At 35.4% G+C, this 20848-nt stretch overlaps 5 protein-coding genes and 1 non-coding gene across 6 annotated transcripts; 4 read left to right on the top strand and 2 right to left on the bottom strand.

Annotated features, from left to right (window-relative positions):
* The first annotated feature begins 1432 nt into the window (after window positions 1-1432).
* Window positions 1433-4874, top strand: LOC108807780 (gibberellin 20 oxidase 4). The gene is given in 5 exon segments (XM_018580025.2): window positions 1433-1876; window positions 1879-1979; window positions 2086-2404; window positions 2544-2582; window positions 4542-4874. Coding segments are annotated over 5 exon segments (1122 nt in total). The 3' UTR covers window positions 4761-4874.
* A 2102-nt stretch (window positions 4875-6976) lies between these two features.
* On the top strand, window positions 6977-7365 carry LOC108811084 (defensin-like protein 245). Its single transcript, XM_018583139.1, has 2 exons — window positions 6977-7046; window positions 7145-7365. Exons 1-2 carry the CDS (start codon window positions 6977-6979, stop codon window positions 7363-7365), a joined length of 291 nt encoding a protein of 96 aa, XP_018438641.1.
* A 4160-nt stretch (window positions 7366-11525) lies between these two features.
* LOC130496596 (uncharacterized) lies at window positions 11526-13496 on the bottom strand. The gene has a single exon (XM_056988794.1). The coding sequence runs from the start codon at window positions 13396-13398 to the stop codon at window positions 12091-12093; it is 1308 nt and encodes a 435-aa protein (XP_056844774.1). The 5' UTR covers window positions 13399-13496; the 3' UTR covers window positions 11526-12090.
* An 849-nt stretch (window positions 13497-14345) lies between these two features.
* On the bottom strand, window positions 14346-16855 carry LOC108812995 (protein RTF1 homolog). Its single transcript, XM_018585410.2, is given in 3 exon segments — window positions 14346-15228; window positions 15231-16468; window positions 16712-16855. Coding segments are annotated over 2 exon segments (1926 nt in total). The 5' UTR covers window positions 16450-16468; window positions 16712-16855; the 3' UTR covers window positions 14346-14521.
* Window positions 16856-16981: 126 nt separating this feature from the next.
* On the top strand, window positions 16982-17055 carry TRNAR-UCG (transfer RNA arginine (anticodon UCG)). The gene has a single exon. It is a non-coding gene; the product is annotated as a tRNA-Arg (tRNA).
* A 51-nt stretch (window positions 17056-17106) lies between these two features.
* LOC130496922 (cleavage and polyadenylation specificity factor subunit 3-I) lies at window positions 17107-20079 on the top strand. Its single transcript, XM_056989612.1, has 5 exons — window positions 17107-17324; window positions 17419-17516; window positions 17662-17707; window positions 17792-17941; window positions 18209-20079. The coding sequence occupies exons 1-5, from the start codon at window positions 17181-17183 to the stop codon at window positions 19850-19852; spliced, it is 2082 nt and encodes a 693-aa protein (XP_056845592.1). The 5' UTR covers window positions 17107-17180; the 3' UTR covers window positions 19853-20079.
* Window positions 20080-20848: the final 769 nt, after the last annotated feature.

The raw sequence follows: 20848 nt of genomic DNA, 5'->3' as shown, positions 1-20848 counted from the left end.
GTTTAATTATTTTTTGATAGCATAACAATAGTAAGTTACATAATCGTCTTCTATTATTTTTTCCTTTTTATTTGTGGCCGTTTTATTTCTCATGTTCCCCTTTTCATTGAATTTATTATGAGAATATGCATTTAAAACCAAATGAATAGACAAAACTCTTAAATTTTTAAAATACAATTTTAAGATATTTTATCTACTTTTAGAACTCTTAAACAAAACTACTTGACTAAAAGACACAACCCTTAACATATGCACCCCTTCACTAAACTCAATTACAACTAACAGCAACTAACAATTTTTCAAGTTAAAAATATTTAAGAGATGCAAATTTTCAACTAAGTATTAAGGGTTACAATGGTTGATAGTTAATTATTACAATGGTTGGCTAAGTGATGCAATAGTTAACACCAAAATTTGTAATGGTTTATCACTAGAATTAAATAATAGATTTAAGTAATTTTATGAAAAACACAAATTTTTATAAAGAAAAAGTATAATTCTTAAAACAAATATATTTTGGTTTTTATTAAAAGACAATCTTTCAAAATTAAATAGGATTGCTATTATTAGTAAAGGAAATTTCTAGGTCCATTAGATGAAAAAAACAATTCTAACTGTTAGATTCTAATTCTTCAAATTGTTTTTTTCACAAAATACACAAATTATGAAAATGTACGTGTCTTACTATTCAAGAGATGTGTCGTTTCAAATAAATAACTGCTCAAAACATAAAGTTTTTAATGATGAAAATGTATGATTGTGTCTATTTAAAAGATGTGTTGTTTAAAATAAATTTTAATAATAAAAATGTATGATTATATCTATTTAAAAGATGTGTTGTTTAAAAAAGATGACTGTAGAAATAGGAGTTGTTTATATTCATTAGATCATAAAATAAAGAGAATTATGACCAATAGATCAATTTTTTTTCCTATAAAAAAGATGATGCTATAGGAGGATCAAAACTGGTTTGTATATATATTCGATTCAACCATGTCTTGTACAATGAGATAAAGAGTTACACAGCTATAGTCAAAGGTTTTGATTGGCTCATAAGCATAGACAAAATAGGTTTATGAGAAAAACAAAAACGGACATCTCGTGTTCAGCGTACGTGCCATTTGTCATTAGAGATTGAGATTCTACCATGTCTTTATATAATGAATGAGGTTTATGAGAAAAACAAAAACGGACATCTCGTGTTCAGAGCGTACGTGCCAATTGTCATTATAGATTGAGATTCTACCATGTCTTTATATAATGAATGATCTCTTCGAGCTCCTATAAATGTTACTCTCCTCACCATTTATACAACACTGAAGAAAAAAGATAGCGTATTACTTCGAACGTTATTTCTCCTTTTGAAAGCAGGCCTTTAAAATTCTTGTTTCTTTCAAATATTAAACATCTTTTTTTTTTATTTCGACTTGAGATGGAATACATCACAGAGTTCTCTTTCAATGAAAAGAAAACCTAAGATACCCCTTTGACGTTCTTTGGTTCAACGGTCCTAAATAATCAACAAAACACCGTACCTCAAGATTTCGTATGGCCCGACCATCAGAAACCCTCTGCTAACGTTCCGATCCTCCAGGTCCCTCTCATCGACCTGGCCGGTGTCCTCTCCGGCGACCAGTTCTTGGTCTCGAAGATTACAAAACTCGTGGCCGAAGGGTCAACGCAACATGGTTTCTTCCTGGTCACCAACCATGGAGTCGATGAGGGATTCATGTCTCGTGCCTGTACATTAATGGACACATTCTTTAAGTCACCGGCTTGTGAGAAACAGAAGGCTCAAAGGAACCATGACGAAAGCTGGGGTTACACTAGTAGCTTTGTAGGAAAATTCAAGAAGAAACTCCCTTGGAAGGAAATGCTCTGTCTTTTAGGTTCTCCCCAGAGGAGAAGAGTGAGAACCATTCCCGAATCGTTAAAGAGTTCATTATTAAGAAAATGGGAGACGGATACAAAGATTTAGGGTATATAAAAGATGCTTTCTTTGTATTCATTTTTACAGTTTGCGTTTCTATGTTAGTAGTGACTACTGTACTAATTAGTTAGTTTTTGTTCCATGCATAAATGCAGGAATGTTTATCAAGAATACGCTGAGGCCATGAGCAAACTCTCATTGAGGATCATGGAGCTTCTTGGAATGAGTCTCGGAATCAATAGTAGCCATTTCGTAGACTTTTTCGAAGACAACGATTCCTTACTGAGATTAAATTACTACCCGAGGTGCAAGCAACCGAATGATGTATTAGGGTCAGGACCACACTGCGACCCTACCTCTCTAACCATACTTCAACAAGACTACAGTGGTCTTCAAGTTTTCGTGGACAACCAATGGCAATCCATCCCTTATAACCCTCAAGCTTTGGTGGTTAACATTGGCGACACTTTCAGGGTAACTTTTCCTTTGCATTCGTTGAATACTAATAATACGACAAGCTTACACAATTATTTTTTTGGGAGACTTAATCAATGCAATAAATTTAAACATTTTTCTGTCTTTTCTGCCGGTCCTTGGGGGGATTTGATTATAGGCTCTAACCAATGGAAGATACAAGAGTTGCTTGCATCGAGCGGTAGTGAATAGCGAAACTGAAAGAAAGACACTTGTATTCTTCCTATCGTTTGGCTCGAGACATTTGTTACGATTTCTCCGATAAAATTAATTTTCTGCGGTTTCATCGTAAACCGAACTGATGATCCCATTTGATAGAGAAATCAAGAAATGGTTAGCCGCGACTCGCGGAGGATTGTTATAAGGATTGTCAAGAATGCATACTTTTACGTTGTATCGTTGTTTGGGAAGACTTTGAACATTTCGGAAAATGGTTGATGCATGTATGCTCGGTCGAGCTCGGTCGCTATAGCGACCGAGCCTAGCGACCGAGCGTGATTCCGTGATTCGATCGCTATAGCAATCGAGCTCTTGTTTGTGACTCGGTCGCCATCGCGACCGAGTTTGTGCCGTGGATTGAAATCCATTGTCCAAGCGTCCGAAACCATCGCGATGCTACGATGCCTTGGGGATGTTTAGACCTTCGATAATATCTTATCGTTGATTTAATAAATCGTTGATTAAAAAATCGCTGTTTTAAGAAATCGTTGTTTTAAAACAAAAAATTTCCGCAAGTTTTTTCGTATAAGTTTTTCGTGTAAGTTTTTCTCTCTTGGGAACGTAGAAATTCTTAAGTTAATAATTTTTTTACGGATATTTGGATGTCAACTTTGCCTTCTCCGATTTTGACCCCAACAATACTTCAACAAGACCACGTTCAAGTTTTAGTGGACAACCAATGGCATTCAGTCCCTCCTAACCCTGAAGCGTTGGTGGTTAACATTGGCGACACATTCAGAGTAAGTTTTTATTCTTCCTTTAAGATCAATAAATGAAGGAAATATTTTTGTTTCGATATGTACGTGTAAAAATCGGAGTCCCAACCCTCACTAACTCTTTGTTAGCAATCAAAAACATTTTGAAATAAAATTTGCAGAGATTGAGGTCTAGACTACTTGCACAATATATTTTTTGGAAGATATGATCAATGCATGAAAGAAATATTTTTTTTGGATTTGTATGAATAAATTTGCTGAATGCTTCTGAATAGTTTGAGAATTGAGACTAATAATAATACAAGAAATTTAAACAATTTTATCTTTCCCTATTTTTCCCGGGGCTTTGATTATAGGCTCTTAGGGCATCTTCAACCCTACTCCATTTTCTATTCCAAACATCATTTTGGAGTAAAATCCTCTCCAACCCCACTCTATTTTCAACTGCAAAATGAAGTAATGGCTAGGGTTACTCCATTTATGGAGTAATCTTACACATTACTCCATTTTGGAGCTGAACTTTTTTTATTTATGAAATGGTCCTTTAAACTTTTAATCTTTTTATTTCTTACTTAAACAATATTTTAAAATAATAAAATAACATAAAACAAGATATTTTAATATTTTAATAATTTAATACAAAATGCATAACATAATTAAAAAACATAAATAATATAAAAATAAAAATAACATAAAACAAGTGATTTAATAATCTGGCAAATCGAAGTTGTAAGAGAAACTCCACTTCCAGAGGTCGAAACTGCAGAAGATGAAAATGTCTGATTTCAAAAAAAATTTGCTCGATTTAGGAATACAAAGAAAGAAGCTCATTTTTTATTACGAAATACATTAGTTGATCATTTGTGGGAAAAATATTCTAATGCTCATTATTGAACCAATTTATATATTATGTTTTATTCTATTTTTATGATTTCTTGTACCTTTTAATAATAAATATTTAATTTAATAAATATATTTTAAGGTATTTTTGCAAACATAAAATAGTTGGGGTTAATTGGTAAACTTTTATAAGTATAAGATATTATTAACAATTATTAACTATTTTTGGAGTAAAAAAATGGAGTAATACATTGGAGTAAAACCTTACTCCATTTTGGAGTTACACCATTTTGGAGTAAAATTTGGAGTAATACATTGGAGATGCTCTTACCAACGGAATATACAAGAGTTCTTTGCATCAGGCGGTAGTGAATAGTGAGACAGAAAGAAAGACAATTGCATTCTTTCTATCTCCAAAAGTGGACAAAGTGGTAAAGCCACCAGAGGAATTAGAAGGTGAAAGAGAGTATCCAGATTTTACATGGTCTATGCTTCATGAGTTTGTAAAGAAACACTATAAAACAGACGAGAACACGCTTGAAGAGTTCACAAAATGGCTCAAGAAAAGCGGAAATGTTTGATAAAGGGTAAGAGCAAAGTTATCTTAAGCTTAAGTTTCCTCGTTTATCTTTAAAGAATATCAAGGAGTTTGTTCCCCATTCTCTTTCTTTAAGTTGTGTGATGTATAAAATAAAGTGACATTATGATCCAATGTTTGGACTGGTACATTGAGTCTTCCTCTCTTTTACTTGTGCCTATGCGCGGACATCCTCCATGGTTCTACACTGATACTGATTAATTTATTGTAAAATTCACTATGGGCAGCAGATCTCTTTTGAAAGCAGAGGTGGTTGAGGAGGTGTTACATCGATCCGGAGATGGATACCTTTTCATGGTTAAAGTGTGTTATGTTGCTATGTAAGATTTCGGTTCAGTGCTGAAGGATTTCACATACATCATCGGCCGTCTTTTCGAGGTTCTACTGCTTGCAAATTGTTATACGAACTTATAAGTTAGAGCTGCGAAAGAGTGTATAGATCTGTCGGGTAAGTTGATATACCATTGCAGAACGTATCCGGTCAATGTTGATCTAAAACTTTTGCACATGATAGATTCCTGGATTTCTTTCTGTATAGTTGTAATAAACATCATCTACTTGTACTGGGGTACATGATTATAGGAATCACTGGTTCTGTCGTACATTCTCATGCTTGAGAAGGAGAATTTCATCGGCATCTTGATCAGGGTGATCTCATCCCTGGACGATGAAGGAGGGCCGGGGGGGGGGGGGGACCAGGGAGCCTCTCTATGAATTAGCAAACCGTCTCAAAAGTTTTAGAGAAGACTTCTTAAGAAACACCTGTCCATTTATGTTCATAGTAATAGTCTATCCCCTACTTTTAGGTTTATGAATTTATTTATAGGTCTTTGTAGTCGAAATATTGGTTAGTTACTTACATATGCTAAAATATGAAAATCATCATTTAATAGAAACTTTCTATTTTACTTAGAGACAGGGAGAAAACATGACCCATAGACCAAAAGTTATTTCAGCAAGAGAAAAAATCGACATCCTTAGCACGAATATCTAGAATTATAAAATTCAAAATTATGAAATTTTAATAAATATTTCTGAATTAGATAATACTATTGGAAAATAAAATTTTTGAAAAGCTAAAGCTAATTATTTCTTTTCGTCAAGTACTTTCTTTTAATATATATATATATATATATTATTTATTTATCTATGTATTGTAAAAATATTATATATTAATTTTTTCTGTTAAATATTTTCTAAATATTTAACAGGGAGCCTCTCTATAAATTAGCAAACCGTCTCAAAAGTTTTAGAGAAAACTTCTTAAGAAACACCTGTCCATTTATGTTCATAGTAATAGTCTATCCCCTACTTTTAGGTTTATGAATCTATTTTATAGGTCTTTGTAGTCGAAATATTGGTTAGTTACTTACATATGCTAAAATATGAAAATCATCATTTAATAGAAACTTTCTATTTTACCTAGAGACAGGGAGAAAACATGACCCATAGACCAAAAGTTATTTCAGCAGGAGAAAAAATCGACATCCTTAGCACGAATATCTAGAATTATAAAATTCAAAATTATGAAATTTTAATAAATATTTCTGAATTAGATAATACTATTGGAAAATAAAATTTTTGAAAAGCTAAAACTAATTATTTCTTTTCGTCAAGTACTTTCTTTTAATATGTATATATATATATATATATTTATCTATGTATTGTAAAAATATTATATATTAAATTTTTCTGTTAAATATTTTCTAAATATTTAACAGATCTTTTTTATTTGACTAATTATTTAATAGATCTTGATATATAAGACCTAAAGTTATATTATTATTGTTTTAGTTTTGATATATTAAAACAAAATCTACACATATTTAAAATGTAATAATTAAAATATATGATTTTTATGTAAACCAATTTAGAAACAAATATTGATATCCTTAATCAAAAGAGCCCATAAAATATGTATTATTATTTATTCAATTTTCTTTAAATAGTTTTAACGTAGATTCTTTTTGTTTCTTATAGCTATAATTAATAAAATATCAATTTGAATGGTTGAATATATAAAAAGATGGCTTACCATAAAATATGGATTCCATTTTTACTCTGACTAGAATCAAATCTATTACTGTGTGCATATATCAATATATATAATTGTAGTGCTTGTGAACAACTAGTTACATAACAAAATATATTACAAAACACAAAGAAACATAGAAAAGGAGAGAATAAACAAAAGAAAATATGAGGTTGGCTGGAATTTTCTTGGCTTGTTGCATCTTATCATGTCTACTCCCAAGCCACTTTTCTCAAGGTCTTATCATCATATTGAGATAACCATTAATTTTGCTCAATTCCAAGATAACCCAAATCAACTTTGTATAATTCAGTTTTTATATTGATGAATTATAGGTGAAGAACTAAGTGTGACGGCTGGGCAGATAAGGCCGTGGTGCCCATCAAAACAACAAGTGTTCAGTGGTTCATGCCCAAATGATGGAGGACAACAATGTGTAAATGACTTGTTAAGTACTTGGTATCCATATGTAAGGCTTAGCCCAATCTCCTGCAAGTGCTCTCCTCAGTCTAACAACATGCGTCTCTGTAGTTGTCCTAATATGATTTGCAAATAAAATGTTCTAATTATAATACCCTAAATTGTTGTTCTAAACAATTTTCATACTTTTCTATGCTACTATTTAATTTCCATGAGATTAAAATATAATAGCCTCTCGAAATAAACTGACACATTTTTGTATATATATATATGTGTGTGTACATATATATATCGGATAAAGATAGTGTCTAGAGACAAAATGAATAAGGATTATAAAGTATTATAATATTTTTTAACTATCTTTAGTATAAATATATAGGAGTGTGTGGTGTCATATCCCCTATATATTAAAGAAGAAACATTTGAAAAAATAGTAACCTCAATTTTGTAGTAATTATAGTTTTCAAAAAAAAAAAAAATTGTAGTAATTAAAAAAAATCACATGCTAATGTTTCACTTAGTTAAGTTATTAATTTTGCTTACATGTCAGTCTAAGAAATCAATTGGAAATTATGTTTGTCCAAATCCAATTGCTAAACAATGTATGTATACGGGATAGGAAATATGATTAACGATATAAAACATATAAACTTTAGTTTAGCATAAAACATCATCGTAACTATCGAGATTATTCTACAAAAACCTGGCGAACGAAAAATATTAGTCAATCATAAGAATATGATCGTAATAAGTTAACAACTTAACAAACAATATCAAAATTGGGAACCTAAAAGTTGACAAACAATTATCCAGTATAACAAAAGTTTATACAATATTCGACCATACAAAGTTTAATAAGAAATCATGATGATGGTTGTTTCATCCGAAAATACTTAACTCTGATATTTTATACATCCGAAATAGTTGACTAACAAATAAAACCCCACATCTTCTTACGTTAGTCTATATTAACAGTTATAATACTTATATTGTCATGAAATATTTCTATATAAAATCTTACTACCCATTACAGTTATGGCATTACAGTGCTGTATATCCGCGAATTGAAAAATAGAAGAAGCTGACCGGTTTAGTATTTATAATTGAACCGAACAAAATTTAAAGAAAAATTGGTTCGTACAGAAATTAACCGAGATGTAACCAGTATAAAGACATCGAAGATATTAACCTTTTTAAGTTTTAAACTAGATTTTGATCCGCGTTTGGAAAGCGCGGGTTTGTGAGATTAAAAAAATTGATATGAATTAGTATTTTGGGATTGTACAATATTATGTTACAAAGTGTGTATTATACCGAAACAGAAAATTCATTTAAAATTATATACATTAATTTATTTGAAATTTTGTATGTACATTCTTATGTATCACATTCTTAGATATGAAAATTTTATCAAAATCCAAATAACTGAGCCGAAACTAATCTGAAAATATATGTTTGGTTTGAGTTTGAGTCTAGGGAAAAGTACCTATTGGATATTTGTTGAATATGTGGGTCTCGGTTCGGGTACGGATCATACCTGAGACCCAATCGTATATAGTGTACTTGTGGGATTTAGACCATGATCCGAAAGCCCGAATTTTTTTGGATTATAGACAAAGTTTGATATGAATTAGTAGTTTGTGATTCATGTACATTACTATGTTACAGAATCATATTATATCAAAGAAGAGAATCTCTCTAATATTATATAATTTATGAAAATTTATTTGTTTTTTTTTTTTTTGTGTCTCTCTCTCTCTCTCTCTCTCTCTCTCTCTCTCTCTCTCTCTCTCTCTCTCTCTCTCTCTCTCTCTCTCTCTCTTCTCTCTCTCTCTCTCTCTCTTCTCTCTCTCTCTCTCTCTCTCTCTCTCTCTCTCTCTCTCTCTCTCTCTCTCAAGCCAAGGCATTTATTCGAATAAAAAAAACTGATCGGATCCGGATACCCATTTTTGTAACACCCCCAAACCATTTTAGACATCGGTCAGCCAGTCAGACAATAATTAAAAATAAAACATGCCCAAAATACTTTCCTCTGCCCGGTCCGGAAATGTTACAACTGGCTAAGAATAGACTTTCCAAGTCACAAAATAAGATTAAGTAACCCAGATTATCCATTCAAAACTCGTTTCCTCTAATTTTCGGTCTTAGGCTTTGCAACCCGTTCTGAGTCATAGAGTTGTGTTAGGTCGGACTAACCTAATATCAGATTCAACACGTCTCGAATATAAAACATACTTTATATCATATATATATTATACGGAGTTCACAAGCCCAAAATATTATACATATGGTCTATGGACGCAGCCGAAAGTAAAACATACATTCATATATCTTGAAACGAGTCTTTAGCAAAAGATGTCCAATCTACACCAGCTCCTATAGTTTCGCGAGCGCTATGGTCTTTACTACTGGTTGCCTGCAAGAATGGTGAGGAGTGAGCGAACTAATTTCAGTCAGTGAGCCAGGGTTCCCAATCTAGCATATACAACTACCCGTTACCCCAAACCCAACCCCAAACACAAGCAAAATGGGTAGTTCAACAATTAATAAACAAAGGATTAAAGCAGTAAACAATAGATCGAAATGTATATATATATAATCCTAGGGCCCAACAGAATCATTCTTCCTCCATACAAGGGACACCGGCAATTCCTTCACTATTACACCACAAAGGCGTAGGCGCTCGGGAATCCGTCCGGTCACGGTCCTCAATCGGAATCGCCGTGCCCCGGTCCTCTATCGGACTCGCCGGAGCTGTCACATCTACGTGTGACACTCGGCCTTGGTGATCAAGCCAAGTTAAACCGAGCCCACCACTTTCCAAAATCCAAAACTATACTTAAAACCAACCGAAACTATTAAAAGTATTTGTAATGCAGAAAACATATTCGAAATACCCTATACCTATTATACACAAAGTATTTTACGTATTTTAAGTACCAGTCGGGTCTTAAGGAGGGTCCAGACTCGAACCGAGATCCGACCCAGACTCGAACTGAGATCTGCGGGTCAAAAAATATCAGTAGGTATTTTATCATGGACCTGGATCCGAACCAAACCTGTATTTTCAGATTGATTTTGGTTTGGTTTCTCGGACCCAGATAATATAACAAATCTAAAATAGTATACATACAAAAAAATTAAATAACTAATTCATAAATTATATAATTTTAAATATATTCACTTTTTAATAAAATACGATTTTGTAACATAAATATATAACAATTTCAAAATATTTATTCAGGTTAAACTTTGTTTATATTCAAAAACACAAGCGCTTTCAAAGGACGAATCAAAATATGTCCTATTCTGGTTCATCAAGAACCAATGTAACGTCAAGCACCAATGAAATTTGTTGATCAGTAAACTTCACCACTAAATTTCACTGTTGGTCTTGTTATATTTTTTTGTTTTCTACAATGTAATATTGTTGGTAAACTTAATTGATCAACTCATTAACACATCTATACACTCATTGTAGGTAGAAGAAGATTAGACGTGATATGTGATTATCACTGCTTACCTGCAATAAGAAATATTTGATTCTTTTAAGTACTCTGAATAATTAGGAATTTTTGCCGTTCGTAACCTATGAATGCGCCATTTTTTTTTTTTTTTTTTTTTTTTTTTTGCATAACTGCGCCATTCTTAACCTAGATCAGAAAAGGAATAAAACTATGACCATTACGAAAGCAAATGAGGCAAGAGTTGATGTAACGGTTCCCTTTAGTGAAAGCATCTAAAGCTGCAAAATTCGTAAGAAAAACAAAGAACATCAAACTAAATCTACTTCTCCAAGTCCCTAATAATTTCAATTAAAAAAATTAATCAAAGATTTTAATTGTAATTTACTAGAGGTCTCCAAACATTATAGTACTTTTTGAAAGATGTATGTTACTCTATTAATTTTATTTGAAAAAAAAAAGAAAAAGAAAAAGGAAGAAGAAGACTTCATTTTCTTTTATTAACGATAAACTGTGTTGACACAGAAGAAGACGAAGTACACACAGAGGTAGAAGAAAAGGAAGAGAGTATCGGGTTTTGGATTTATTAGACTTAGGCTGCTAACTATGGCATCGGTGTGGCTACTGTTTATAGTGTTCGTGTTTGATCTCATAGCTTTTGGGCTTGCCGTTGCTGCAGAACAGCGAAGAACCACCGTTAGTCTCTCTCTCTCTGTTCTTGAAAATTTATGGGTTTTGTATTAGAAAGCTGAAAGCTTTGGGCCAAAATTAACAAATATTATATGCTTTTTGATAATATGTCCTGTTTGTGTTTTGCTTTTGGTGATTAGTGGCAAGTTGTTAATGAATCAAGAGATTCAAGCTACTGTGTGTATGAGAAGGATATAGCAACGGGTCTCGGAATAGGTTCTTTCTTGCTCTTATTAGCTAGTCAGCTCTTCATAATGGTAGCGAGCCGATGTTTATGCTGTGGAAGAGCCTTGACACCAAGTGGGTCTAGATCATGTGCTATTCTTCTCTTTATAACCACCTGGTAACAAGATTGTCATCTTCTCTTCTTACAGATTCTTGATATGATTTTAAGAATTTCATCTAAGCTTCTACTGGACATAGATGTATTATGCAATGTAGACCTAGACTAAACATTGATTCCCATCTCTCTGATTGCAGAGCTTTGTTGTTTATACTTGTATTATACTTTAATGTATTAGGCCATTGTTGCTTGTTGTGATCAATCATATTATATGGGTTAGATGTGTGCTTGCTTGTATATGAGAAATAGATTCAAGTACTAAGTTGTTGTGTTTTTTGTCGTTTTATTACTTCTTGTTGTTCTTCAAGATTTTGTTTGTGTCCCTTCTCTTGTAAAGAACTTACTTTACACGCCTTTTTAATAACTAAAACGTGAAAGAAGAAGAGTTACAAAAGATGCAAGAAACAGAGATGAGTTGGTGAATGATGCTTCCTTCTTCAATCCTAAGCTTCTTACTCTCTCTGTTCCAAAGATGAACAGCAAAGCTATGTTTACGCAATTGCGTAAGCCTCTTCCTTGAACAATTCACCTCGCTCTCATTCCCAGACGCTCTGTAAAATCTCCTGATTCTAGTCCAATCCGCAGGATAAAACGCAGATGGTGGAAGAACAGAGAATCCCAAATCCTCCGATGATGATGAAGAAGTATTGATTCTTGCAACGACTCTTGATACTAAGTATGGACCGTTGTGACCCCATTTGTTACCGTTGAAGGCTACTGAGAACTCGTTGATAAACCTTTCAAGAAGAGGATGGTTCTTGTCAAAGATGAGCACCGCGTTGTTAAGCCTGCTCCATTGTTTAGTAACGGGATCAACTGCTTGTGCTCCGATTACGTTGTGGAGATTGGTGAGAGATTTGAGGACTATGAAGTCGGTGTCTAAGTAGATTCCTCCGTATTTGTAGAGCAAGACTAATCTTAGAAGGTTAGAGAGGTTCTGCTCTATTGGAATCACTCCTGGACTGAACATTCCTTTCTTTAATCTTTCAAACCATTTCTCTGCTGATGTGTCTTTGAAGATGTAAGCGAAGTCTGGTTTAATGGCAAGCACCTTAAGCCCTTTGTCCGTAAAGGGTTTCAAGATTAGTGTTCCTCTCTCACAGTCAAGTGAGTTTGATACCAAGATCAAGCAGCTGTTTGGGTGAGATTTGAAGAGACTCTCTACGGTGAACCGTTCTCTAACACCAAAAGATTCGAGGCTTGAGATCCAAGTCATGAAGAACAGAGACTCGCATGAGGATTTGGACAAGAATGAGTTGATCCTCGTCTTGAATCTCTGTCTTGTTTTTCCTTGTGGCTTCTGTCTCGTCGCGGGGGTTAACTCGTCTCTTTTCTCTGTCTTGATAGAGGAAACTTTCTGCTTCTGTGCGAACCCTAAAGTGGTTTCTTTTACCGCAAGCAACAACGAAGAATCAGGCTTAGATGATGATGCTAGTGGTGCTGCTGATGATGTATGATGTTGAAGAACTTGGGGTTGATTAAGTGAAGGAGTGGGTTTAATTGGTGGGATTGGATCAAGATGAAGAGAGAAGACAGAGAAACTGTTGTAGATTAAGAGAAGCATCGTAAGAAGACCGACAAGAGACACTGGAAGACAACAAACAAAAGAGACGATCAATCTTTTCAAGCTATGCAATAACACAACTTGTTCTGTTCTTCTACTCCCTTCCATTTTTCTTTTTGTTTTCGTCAAAAAAAGTTTGCAAAAGACAGAGACTTGTTCTGTAAGAAAATTATGTGTTTCTTTGGACAAGAGGGTGTTGTCTTACGTGAGCGATGATAATTGTTTGTTGAATAAAAAAGTAAACAATAATTTTTAATTTCTTGGAATACTTACATATATACATGCATCATATATGAAAATACTAATTAAAAATGGCGAAAGAGAGAGACTACCAATACAAAATATATGATAAGTGCAAAAGACTATAGTAAATTGCTATCATTTAAAGAGTGTGGTTATATCTTGTTCGATTGTTTCTAAAAAAAAAGTGTTCAAGGCGTTATAAAGTTTATATCTTGTTTGATTGTTTCTTGTGCAATTTGGTTGTGTTAACAGCTTTCTTGTGAAATTGAAACACTAATCATTGACTAACCATATGCAATAATATGGTTGTTGGAATGTATTTTAAATTTCAAGAGATATATATATATATATATATATATATATATCTTTATATATTCTACTGTTCTAGTGTGATTGATTGATATTAAAATAAGGATTTCATCTTGTATAAATATAATAAGAGTGAAAGAGAATTTCTTGGATTTAAAGAAAAGTCAACACTTTTATTTTGTGTTATGATTCTATGAACAGTTTAGTAGTATGCAATTCACCGTTGAGTCTCGTTGATACTTTCCATGGCCAAACCATCAAAAGTGTTTTGTTAATTGATCATTAGGATCAGAAACGGCAAGGCCATCTAATTGAAGACTGGCATAAGACTTGATTTTTAATCTCATGCAGTCATACACTAATCAGGAGAGTTCACATACGAAGCAAATACAAAAATATTTTAGGGAAACATTTTGAGTACAAACAGAAAAGAAAGAAAACCAAGCAGCAGTTTTAATAAAAAGACAAGCAGCAGTTTTAATAAAAAAGATGCAGTCATACACTAATCAGGAGAGTTCACATAACAAGCAAATACAAAAATATTTTAGGGAAAAAAAAAAACAAATTTCTCTGAACATTTTTGAGTACAAACAAAAAAGAAAGAAGACCAAGCAGCAGTTTTAAATAAAAAGATGATGATGAAACACTGAAAATACTTCGACATACATAATTTAAATAATCAGAGAAGACCTCTCCTTCTCTTGTAATCACTAACAGTTAACGTAAGTCCATGTCTCTTACCATCATTCTCAACAACTCTGCATCCCACTGTTGCTTCTGTCACCTGTTTCCTCGCCATGAATGCTTTCTGTACTCCTTGGGGTCCTCCATACTTCTGCAATGCCGCTAGAGATAACGGCAACTCAAAGTTATGCATAAGATTGTGTTCCGCTCCTTGACCTATTGGAGCTCTTGTGTCTATCAGCTTCCCTGCCTCTGCAGCCGCTTCCAAAGCCGCTTCTGTCGCTTCAACACCGTTCTCTCCTCCTGCATCTGCTCCATTGGTCTCAACCGCTGCTGCAGCTGCTGCCTCGTTCTCTCCTCCATCTTTCCCACTGTTTTTACCATTGTAGTAGTTGGATGATCGCGTCCACCTCCTTGAAAACGGATCATACCCAGCTTCACCAGCCTTGAGACTAGCAGTGATTGATTTCACCTCTGATGCGTTCTTGAAATTCTCGGCTCTGTTCTTCTTGTTCATCTCGAAGAGTTTGAGTGCTTTTTTATCAACACCTTTCTTGTTCCGTGACGCATCGAGCTGCTTGATCTTAGCCTTGATCCTCTCTACACCTGCTCCATCGTTTTTGCTCTCTGCAATCTCCAACTCTTTTCTGAGCCGATCTTTCTCGGCCGCAATATTCATTGGCCTCGCCGAGGCTGATTTTTCTCCTGCAACATCTGCTTAACAGTCTCCGCCGAGTAGACAAAGCTGTTGATTCTTTTGATCGCTTCTTTCTTGTCTGATACATCTTCCTTTGAAGGCAGGCGACCATTTGTTCTCTCAACCTCTCTGATCCATTGCCTGTACTCTTCCTCCACAGGATGCCCATCTGAAATCATCGCCATTTGCCAACGAGCAGCAGAGGTTTCGTTACCCCAGAACACGTTAAGGTACTTGTGTGTAGTCTTGTTCTCTAGCTTGTACGCCTTGTCTGGATCAGCTGCATCAACATTCTTCACCATGCAGAGTCTGTAAATCGGACCACTCTTCGACCTCCCAATCCCAACCCTCACAAAGCAACCAACGATAAGCTCCTCAAAGAAAGGCTCCATAAACCATTTAGCAAGCTTAGATCTCCTAATAGTAATCTCCTTAATATCCTCATAAGTAGGCACATCTGACCTGTCGTCATCACTGTCACCCATTCCTCCGTTGGACCCTTCATCGTCACTCTGAGACCTATCACTATCACTTAAGGAAGCTAAAGAAGGCTTCCTCTTCATAGATGAGAAATCTCTGCCACCTTTGGACGACGCATCTCTGAGCTTCCTAAGAGCAGAAGGGTCCTGCTGCTTCATACGCTTAGCCCTCAACTCGTTCAAAGCATCATCCTTTGCAGCGGCTCTGTCAGCAGATCTAGCAGAAGACCTGACACCACGAGAGGCCGAAGCAGCCGGAGGTGTCTGATGAGTGTCCTTCTTGGAAACAGGGGTGGTGGTGGTGGTGGTCATCATCTCGTTCTCCCTCTTGGACCTAAGCTTCTCAGTGAAGCTCTTGTCACCTTTCTTGTCAGCACGCTCGGCGAGAATCATCTCTCTCTGGAACTCAGTCATCCCAGCAAGCTTCTGCCTGTCTTCCTCGTTCTTGTAAAGGTCATCGCCAAAATCAGACTCCTCGCTGCTGCTGCTGCTGCTGCTGTCACCTTCACGATCAGAACCTGCTTCTCTCTCTGCTTCGAGTCTCTTCTTTAAAGGAACTTGAGAAGCAGAGGGTTTCCTAGTAGCAGGATAGCCACGATCTTCTTCATCAGATTCCTCGCTGCCACCATCAGAGTAGGAACCTTCACGTCTCCTAGATGATGAAGAATGAGAATGACGGGACCTAGAAGAAGCAGGTGCGTTTGTTCTCCCAGCAGCTTCCAAAAGCAAGTCATCTAAATCAACCATACCTTCTGAACTTTATCACCTGAAATTACAACAAGAAGATCACAGTTGAATGAATATAGAAGAAACCTAGCAAGAAAGACAATTGAAATAGGGTTACAGAAGACAATTGGGAACGAAATCAAATGTTGAGACCTATACGAGAGAGATCTTGAATCACGGAATCGATTCTCTCGTATGGGTATCGAATTCGATTCGAATAGGGTAGTCCGGTCGAATCAGGAGATCGAAGGGGAAAAACAAGCAGAATTGGAAGGAAACTAACGTGAGAGGGGAAGAGAGAAGTCGCCGGGAACTTGATGCAGGGATCGACGGGCGGCGGAAGTGGAAGCTAAGGGTCGTCAAAGAGGGAGATAATAAAAGAAATACCAGATATTTTAGCATTTTGACAAAAATACCCTTTCATATTGCAAAAACAATGGGATCGGTTTTGTAAATTACTCAACAGAGGGGTATTTGTCGGTATAGAAATCACTTTGTTTTGTTATTTACGACTAAATAGTAGACTGGAGTCACTTGAGGATAATATATTGTCGACCGCATAGCGCAGTTGATTAGCGCGTCTGACTTCGGATCAGAAGGTCGTGGGTTCGACACTCACTGTGGTCGTCTCTTTTTAATTTTTATTTTTTTTTTATTCGCCTAAACTAGATAGATTATTAGGGTTTTAAAGATTGAGCTCAATTTCATATCGGAGTGTGTTCCTTCCTAGTGAGATTTCGAAGGAGAGAAAAATGGCATCTTCATCGGCATCTCTGAAAAGGAGAGAGCAGCCAATGTCGCGAGAAGGAGATCAGCTTATCGTTACTCCTCTAGGCGCCGGAAACGAAGTCGGTCGTTCCTGCGTTTACATGTCCTTCCGTGGCAAAACCATTCTCGTCTGTTTCCATCGAATTCTCACCCTACCCTTTGTAGAAAAGTTGTTTGCTTTTTCTTTAATTTGATTCGGTTTGGTTCGTTGTTGTGTGGCAGTTTGATTGTGGGATTAATCCTGCCTACTCTGGAATGGCTGCCTTGCCTTACTTCGATGAGATTGACCCTTCCACCATCGATGTACTCTTGATTACTCAGTATGTGTGAACATGTTGGATTATGATATGATGATTGATGTTGATAGGGATTAGCTCAAGCTTATAGACAGGCTGGAGTTTGTTTTGTTTTTTTGTTCTTTTACCTTTTTGTGCTTGTCGGTTGATGATGCTTTTTCTGTTGCAGCTTCCATTTGGATCATGCAGCATCCCTCCCTTATTTTCTAGAGAAGGTTTTGTTTCTCTTACTGGATAAATCTTCTTGTCTTTTTTAAACTTCAGCTGGAACTAATTCAGATTAGTATTTGTTTTATTAGACTACATTCAAAGGGCGAGTTTTCATGACACATGCTACAAAGGCTATCTACAAGTTGCTGCTTACAGATTATGTCAAAGTCAGCAAGGTGTCTGTGGAAGACATGTTGTTCGATGAACATGATATCAACAAATCCATGGATAAAATCGAGGTCTGTTCGCATCTTCTTACAACTTTTCTTAGCTTATAATGTTGCATTAGATATTATGTTTCTGTCACATATGTTTAAGAGAAGCTTAACTGAAGTAGTGTGCGCATCTTTTTGTCTTCTTACAAGTTTAAACCATTAATAAGATATATATGATTCTTGTTAGTCAACTAACCTTAATCAGTCCATTGAGTTATGGTTAAGTTTTAAACGTTTTCCATCGGTTTCAGAGAAGTGATCAGCTAAGATTTATGTCTACTTCCTGTCCAGGTTATTGATTTCCATCAGACGGTTGAAGTGAACGGCATAAAGTTCTGGTGCTACACGGCAGGCCATGTCTTGGGTGCAGCCATGTTCATGGTGGACATAGCTGGTGTCCGGATCCTCTACACTGGCGACTATTCCCGTGAGGAAGACCGACATCTAAGAGCAGCTGAGCTTCCTCAGTTCTCCCCTGACATATGCATCATTGAATCCACTTCCGGTGTCCAGCTTCATCAATCTCGTCACATCCGGGAGAAACGCTTCACTGATGTAATCCATTCAACGGTTGCTCAGGGTGGTCGTGTCCTGATCCCAGCTTTTGCACTTGGCCGTGCACAGGAACTCCTCTTGATTCTAGATGAGTACTGGGCCAACCACCCTGATCTACACAATATCCCTATCTACTATGCCTCACCCCTCGCCAAAAAGTGTATGGCAGTTTACCAAACCTACATTTTATCTATGAACGACAGAATCCGCAACCAGTTTGCAAATTCTAATCCGTTTGTGTTCAAGCACATATCTGCGTTGAACAGCATCGATGATTTCAGAGATGTTGGTCCATGTGTGGTTATGGCTAGTCCTGGAGGTCTTCAGAGCGGTTTCTCGAGGCAGCTCTTTGACATCTGGTGTTCAGATAAGAGAAACGCTTGTATCATACCTGGTTATATGGTGGAAGGTACACTGGCAAAAACGATTATCAATGAGCCGAAGGAGGTGACTCTTATGAACGGTCTTACTGCTCCTCTCAACATGCAAGTGCACTACATCTCCTTCTCTGCTCACGCTGACTATGCGCAGACGAGCACTTTCTTGAAAGAGCTCATGCCTCCAAACATCATCCTTGTTCACGGTGAAGCTAACGAGATGATGAGGCTCAAACAGAAACTCTTTACGGAGTTTCCTGATGGAAACACGAGGATCATGAATCCGAAGAACTGTGAGTCGGTTGAACTGTACTTCAACTCTGAGAAAATGGCTAAAACCATTGGGAGGTTGGCTGAGAAGACGCCTGATGTTGGCGATTCAGTGAGTGGGATTCTGGTTAAGAAAGGTTTCACTTATCAGATAATGGCACCTGATGATCTCCATGTTTTCTCACAGTTATCAACAGCAACTGTTACTCAGCGGATCACTATCCCTTTCTCAGGAGCTTTTGGTGTGATAACACATCGCCTCGGGAAGATATTTGAGAGCGTTGATTCTTCAACGGACGAGGAAACGGGTCTTCCAGCACTGAAAGTTCACGAGAGAGTAACTGTGAAGCAAGAGTCAGAGAAGCACATCTCGCTTCAGTGGTCATCTGATCCAATAAGTGACATGGTTTCAGACTCCATTGTAGCTCTGGTTCTCAACATCAGCCGGGAAGTTCCCAAGATCATTGTGGAGGAGGAAGTTGCTGTCAAATCCGAAGAGGAGAATGGGAAGAAAGTGGAAAAAGTGATATATGCTCTTCTTGTGTCGCTCTTTGGGGATGTGAAACTTGGAGAGAATGGGAAACTGGTGATTAGTGTCGATGGCAATGTAGCTCATCTTGATAAAGAGACTGGAAAAGTAGAGGGTGAGCATGAAGGTCTAAAAGAAAGAGTGAGAGTAGCTTTTCATCGGATTCAAAGCGCTGTGAAACCAATCCCTCTCTCAGCTGAATGAAGTAGCTGTTGAGGTATTTAAGAATCATAGAATTTTATCATCAGTTGTCTGTTTCTCTATCCAAGTTTACTAGTTCTGGTAATCAAGTCTATGTATGTTATTATGTTTTATGAAACTTTGCTGCTTTTGTGAGTCTACTGTGATGCTGATTAGTCCAATGGATGTTATTGCGACGCTGTTCTTACTCAACAACATTTAGTTTCACTTTTATATGGTTTTGATTTTCATTTTTTTTCTCTTGGGCACGTTTTTTTTTTGGACACGTTTTTTTATTTTGATTTTTACTTAGTTGATTGTTTTTCTTGGTTATAAAAGTATAAAAGTTTATGTGGATTCTCATATTTAGCTATATAGAAAAAAAATCATTTCCATGCTATAAGTGCAAAGATTTTAGATGTACCTATAAAGAATCTTACCTAGAAAATTTTAATTAATTTTTGAGGCTCCAAACTATCAGTTTAAGGCTCCGAATCGAATAAACCATTTATTTATTTTCTAATTTTAAAATTCATAATATACTTTAAATTTCTTAAAATCTATAAACAAAATATTATATTATATATAAATTGAGTAACAAATGTTAAAATATCTAAACTTAACATATAAATGTTTGGTTTGAATATTTTGATGGAGAAACAAAAATTATTTTAAGTATTTTGATTTTTTTGAATATATTTTTACTATTTTAAATATTTACATTTAACTATTTGTATATATTTTAAAATATTTTGGATAATTTTAAAACATTATATATATTTATATGTTTTAATATATATTAAAGCTAAAAGTAATTAATATATATAGATATACAAATTTATTTCAGATATATTCAGATACTTAAAATACTTGAATCGGATCGAGTTTATTTTTTAAATACCAAAATTTTATGAGTTTGTTTTATGATCTAAGATTATAAGTTATAAATTTTAGGTTTGATCATTTTTTTTTTGAACAACCATGTGAAAAATACAAAAACCACTGTTACAAAAAAAAAAT

This window comes from Raphanus sativus, chromosome 6, assembly GCF_000801105.2.
Source record: "Raphanus sativus cultivar WK10039 chromosome 6, ASM80110v3, whole genome shotgun sequence".
NCBI lineage: Eukaryota > Viridiplantae > Streptophyta > Magnoliopsida > Brassicales > Brassicaceae > Raphanus > Raphanus sativus.
The sequence above is the reverse complement of the archived record's forward strand: the minus strand, read 5'-3'. Positions and strand labels throughout refer to the sequence as shown.

Bases quoted from the DNA above. Each gene is read 5' to 3' on its own strand.
- LOC108811084 (XM_018583139.1), top strand. From the start codon at position 6,977: ATGAGGTTGGCTGGAATTTTCTTGGCTTGTTGCATCTTATCATGTCTA. The intron at 7,047-7,144 runs GTCTTATCATCA...GATGAATTATAG, and splicing joins CCCAAGCCACTTTTCTCAAG to GTGAAGAACTAAGTGTGACG.
- LOC130496596 (XM_056988794.1), bottom strand. From the start codon at position 13,398: ATGGAAGGGAGTAGAAGAACAGAACAAGTTGTGTTATTGCATAGCTTG.
- LOC130496922 (XM_056989612.1), top strand. From the start codon at position 17,181: ATGGCATCTTCATCGGCATCTCTGAAAAGGAGAGAGCAGCCAATGTCG. The intron at 17,517-17,661 runs GTATGTGTGAAC...TTTCTGTTGCAG, and splicing joins GATGTACTCTTGATTACTCA to CTTCCATTTGGATCATGCAG. The intron at 17,942-18,208 runs GTCTGTTCGCAT...CTTCCTGTCCAG, and splicing joins AATCCATGGATAAAATCGAG to GTTATTGATTTCCATCAGAC.